Source organism: Cannabis sativa, chromosome 6, assembly GCF_029168945.1.
Source record: "Cannabis sativa cultivar Pink pepper isolate KNU-18-1 chromosome 6, ASM2916894v1, whole genome shotgun sequence".
Classification (NCBI taxonomy): domain Eukaryota; kingdom Viridiplantae; phylum Streptophyta; class Magnoliopsida; order Rosales; family Cannabaceae; genus Cannabis; species Cannabis sativa.
This window is the reverse complement of record NC_083606.1, coordinates 13521740-13527144: the sequence shown is the minus strand read 5'-3', so window position 1 is coordinate 13527144 and position 5405 is coordinate 13521740. Positions and strand designations below refer to the sequence as shown.

General features: G+C 36.2%; 1 protein-coding gene across 1 annotated transcript; it reads left to right on the top strand.

The window, feature by feature from the left end:
- Positions 1–640: 640 nt before the first annotated feature.
- LOC115694967 (probable glycosyltransferase At3g42180) lies at positions 641–2248 on the top strand. The gene is made up of 2 exons (XM_030622070.2): positions 641–1004; positions 1574–2248. The coding sequence occupies exons 1-2, from the start codon at positions 654–656 to the stop codon at positions 2246–2248; spliced, it is 1026 nt and encodes a 341-aa protein (XP_030477930.1). The 5' UTR covers positions 641–653.
- Positions 2249–5405: the final 3157 nt, after the last annotated feature.

Sequence of the window (5405 nt, the reverse complement as noted above, 5' to 3'; positions counted from 1 at the left end):
CCTCCCATTATCATTAATAATAATATTTCCAACACCAATGATACAATTATTCCACTAAAACATTCACTAGACTCTTTCCTCTCAAGTTTGATGCACAAAATTAACAAAACCATAATTAGTAATGATCATCAGATTGCTCCTAAAAAGGTCAGCATCATTGAAATTCTTTTATTTATTTATTTATTTATTTTATGTTATATGTAAATTTAGATGAAGTAATTATGTATATAATACTAATAATGTACTTATTATTTAATTGTCAATTAGTTATGATTTGAATGTTTGCTAAGTGCAGATAATCTTAGTTGTGTGATTTTAATTTGCTCTGAGCAGATCATCAAGAAGAAGAGTAGATTGGAGAGAATTGAGTATGATTTGGCTAAGGCTAGAGCTGCAATTCGTCAAGCTATTGTTTCAAAAAATTTTAAGTCTGATAAGAATGAGACCTTTATACCAACAGGTTCCATTTACAGAAATTCATATGCTTTTCATCAGTAAGTATATATATAAATGTATTTAAAAAGATTATTTCTACATAAGCATAAGTGCTATGTGTTTTCGAACATTGCTATTTGGCACATTGCCACTTAGTTTTTTCAGTTTTAACATATGTAAAATATTTTTGTGGGGGCAAATTCAGGAGCCATATAGAGATGGTGAAGAGGTTTAAAGTGTGGAGCTACAGAGAAGGGGAACGACCAATATTCCACATGGGACCAATGAGTAACATCTATGCGGTTGAAGGACAATTCATGGAAGAAATAGAGAGTGAGGAGAGTCCTTTCAGGGCAAAATATCCAGAGGAGGCACACACATTTTTTATGCCCATTAGTGTTGCCAACATAATAAAGTTTATTTATAGCCCTGTTATTTACCCATCTGACTACAATCGAGATCGACTCTATAGACTTATGAATGACTACGTTAGTGTTGTCGCCAATAAGTATCCATTTTGGAATGCCAGCAATGGTGCTGATCATTTCATGGTTTCATGCCATGATTGGGTGAGTTAATTACATTTTTCTTCTACGTACTTCTTTGTTCTTTCTGCCCATATATATATATACCCACACGCATGCATGAGTCTTCATCCAATCATATAGATTATATAAATATATAATGTCATCGTGGTCAGTAAATAGTAACGCATCGCCATGCGGGTTTTTTTTCAACCAGATAATAAATATGGGGCACTTATGCTGTTTGCATGTTATATAAAATTATAATTAAGTGAATAGTAAATAAATGCATTTGATCAATGTGAAAATAACGAAAAAAAAAAGCCATGTTACTAAAATGTGAGAAAGAATATCTAGTCTGTCACTCGTGTGAGTAATTAATAGAAGTGCTGCTATAGTATTTCATTATATAATAATAACATTGGACTAACCAAAAGTCTTCCATTTATTCAGCAAGTGGCAAAGTGCACACTTACTTTTAATTTATAATTATTCTAATATAACGACTTTTTAAAACCTGTAGAGTTTGTTCGAGCATCGAAATATGATTGAGTTATGCATGAATATATCACTAATAGTTAAATGTAATTTCTAATTCTATATTCGAAATTCAGGCTCCAGAAGTATCACATGAGAAACCTCGACTCTTCAAGAACTTCATAAGAGTTTTATGCAATGCCAACAATTCAGAAGGATTTCAACCTAAAAGAGATGTTTCGTTACCTGAAATCTATTTGAGAAAAGGGTTTTTGGGCCCGTTAGATTTAGGCCAAGCCCCACACAAGCGCACAATATTAGCGTTTTTCGCCGGTGGGCTTCATGGATACATTAGAAGAATCTTGTTCGAGCAATGGAAAGACAAAGACAGTGATATTCAGGTCTTTGAAAAGCTTCCAGAAGGACTAAACTACACCATGCTAATGGGAAAATCTAAGTATTGCTTGTGTCCAAGTGGTTACGAAGTGGCTAGTCCAAGAGTGGTGGAGGCAATCAATGCAGGGTGTGTCCCGGTTATTCTCTCTAATAATTATTCATTGCCTTTTAATGATGTACTTGATTGGAGCAAATTTTCCATACAAATCCCGATCTCAAAAATACCAGAAATTAAGAACATCTTAAATGATATTCCAAATGAGGAATACTTGAGATTGTATAATAATGTTTCTCAAGTGAAGAGACATTTCGTGATGAACAGACCAGCTCAACCATTTGACGTGATTCATATGGTGCTTCACTCAATTTGGTTAAGACGAATCAACTTGAAAATTGGAAACATGAATAGCTTGTGATTAAAATTTTATAATAATAATAATAATTATTATTATTGTTATTATTGGAATAGTTCCTCCAAATTAAAAGGTCTCAAAAAATTATTATCTTTTTTGAAAAGTTGTTGACTTGCAGAAGCAGGTCCTGGAAGGCTTTCATGTCCTTCCGAGAAGGGTCCTCAGGAAAGTTAGCATTTCTCCGGAAAGGAGTTCCAGATGGCTAGTTGTTTTTTCTCCTAGAAAAGAGTTCCAGATAGCCGACTCCAACTAGCTCTTTCCTATTCGGAAAGCTCCTTCAGCTAGAGTCTTGGTTTGTGATTCCAAAAGCCCTCAGATTCGCTCCCAGAAGAACTCATACTTATGCTAACGTAAAGATCTTGCTCAAAGGAGAGTTGGTTAAGGTAGTTGTTGCCTAACTAACTTAACAACCTCGCTTCTTGCAGCCACCGAATTTAGGATATTGATCCTAAGCCTATAAATACTACCAACACTTACCATTTTAGACACAACGATCAGGTTGAGTTTTTGAGACAGAGAAAAAAAAGATTGAGAGATAGAGAGAGAAATGTATAGAGAAAAGAGAGAGATTGGATTTGGATTTTGTATGAAGAATCTTATGTAGATGAAGATTATTCTTGGGTAAGAGTGTGAGAGGTAAAATACTTTGAGAGAAATCATATGAATCGATCTCGACAGTATTGCACATGTTCTTACTCAATCAATAAAGAGAATTTGGTGGTGTTCCAAAACTAGAGTAGAGTCATATAGATCACATTGATCTATTGGACTTGAACCAGTATATATCTTGTTGTTAATTTTATTATTTTACTATACTTTAATCGTTTTTTATTTTCAATTCTTTGTTCATCCTTATTTTTTTCTTTGATTATTGATTGTGATTTGTGACTCTTGACATTGCTAATTGTTTGATTATTTAAAGTTTAGTTGATTTGATTCTGCATCTTTAGTTGTAATTTTCCCACAAATCAGAGCTTGGAATCGATCAAGAACGCAAAATCAGGATTCTTTTCGCTAAAATTCTTGAAGAAACTTTAATGTCATCAATGGTGAGATTCAAATCAGAGAAATTCAAGGGAATAGGAGACTTTGCACTATGAAGAAAAAGTTTGAAAGGAATTCTAGTGCACCAGAAGGTATCCAAAGGTTCTTAAAAATTGCTCGCTATTACTTTGGTGTGTCTCGAAACTATATGACAGAGATAATAAGGCAAAAATGTGTATTCCTCAAGAAGGTACTGAAAACATTACAGAGTATATATAAGAACAATAAAGTACCACACAAAAAATGGACAGCTGTCCAAAAGGGTAAAAAGGGAAAGAACAAAATATAAAATCGATTATATTTTAACATCCCCCCTCAAACTCATGGGGCTAGAAGCACTGTGAGTTTGGTCCGTAAATCTTGGAACCGAGAGGCAACAAGCAGTTTTGTTAGACAATCAGTGAGCTTCTCATTGGATGGAGTAAAAACCAAAGTAAAGGACTTGTTGGTGACACGCTCTCGGACAAAATGGTAATTGAGTTCAACATGCTTTGTACGAGCGTGAAGAACTGGATTTGAGGCTACATGTAAAGTGCTCATGTTGTCACAATGCATGAAGGGTGCAGAGAAGAGTGTGATACCAAGCTCAGAGAGAAGAGATTCAATCTAGGATACTTCTGAAGCTCCATTGGCAAGAGCATGATACTCGGATTCCGTGCTAGAATGAGAAACAATTTTTTGTTTAGTGGAAGACCAAGAGATCAAAATCATTTCGAGGAAGATACAATATGCGCTGGTACTAGGTCGATCATCGGGACAGGAGGCCTAGTCGGCATCTGTATAACAGTGAAGATTAAACTGTGGATCGAGTTGTAAAAGTAGGCCAAGGTGAGCAGTGCCCTTAAGATAACGCAGTTGACGTTAAGCCACCTGAAGATGTGTGTCGGTTGGAGCATGCATAAATTGACATAGCTTGCTGACAGAGTAAGCGATGTCGGGACGAGTGAAAGTGAAATATTGGAGTGCACCAATCAGACTATGAAATTCGGTTGCATTGGAAAGTGGGGTGCCATCATGGATAGAAAGAGAACTAAGAGCAATTGGAGTGGCAACCGATTTCAAATCTAAGAGTCCAGTTTTAGAGAGCAAATCACGAAAATACATGGTCTGAGATAGATGAAGACTTGAAGGTGACTGAGTGACCTGAATGCTAAGAAAAAAAAATGAAGCGGATGGAGATCTTTAACGTCAAACTGAGTATGTAAGTATGATATTAGTTGTTGAACAGTACAAGAACAAGAACCCGTGACGATAATATCGTCAACATAGATCAAGACAACAACCATGGTGGAATCAGAGTGAAAAATGAACATGAAAGAGTCGGCTTTGGAGGCAGTGAATCCCCAGAAAAGAAGAGCAATACTGAGTTTAATAAACCAAGCGCGAGGAGATTATTTGAGCCTATAAAGAGACTTAGTGAGCTTGCATACATGAGAAGGAAAAGAAGCATCAACGTAGCCTTGAGGTTGTTGCATGTAGACAGTGTCAGTTAAGTCCCCATGTAAGAAAGCATTTTGTATGTCTAGTTGTTGAATAGGCCAAGAAATGGAGACAGCAATGGAGAGAACCAATCGGATAGTTGTCGGCTTGATGACGGGACTCAAAGTCTCATGAAAATCAAGGCCCGGAGTTTGATCATACCCCTTGGCAACCAAACGAGCTTTGTAACAACTAACGGAGCTGTCAGGATTAAGCTTGAGACAATACACCCACTTACAACCATTAATTTTGTAATTTGGAGGCAGAGGAACTAGAATCCAAGTTCCCTAAGTGACTGGCAAAAGAAAAGTGATTTTTATTGAAAATGACATGACGATCGACATAATAGACGACCGGAGACAGGGTTAAGGCAAAGATAGCCTTTGTGTTGGCTGCTATAGCCGAGAAAGACACACGAGGCAGAGCGAAGCTCTAACTTATGGTGATTATAAAATCGGAGGAAGGAAAAACATTGGCAGCCAAAAACACAAAAGTGGGCATAAGAAGGAAGGTTATGATACAAGACTTGAAAGGGGCTTTGAGAAGAAAGAACACGAGTTGGCATGCGATTAATAAGGTAAATGGTTATGCTTAAAGCATAGGACCAAAAATGCGTATTCCTTAAGATGGTACTAAA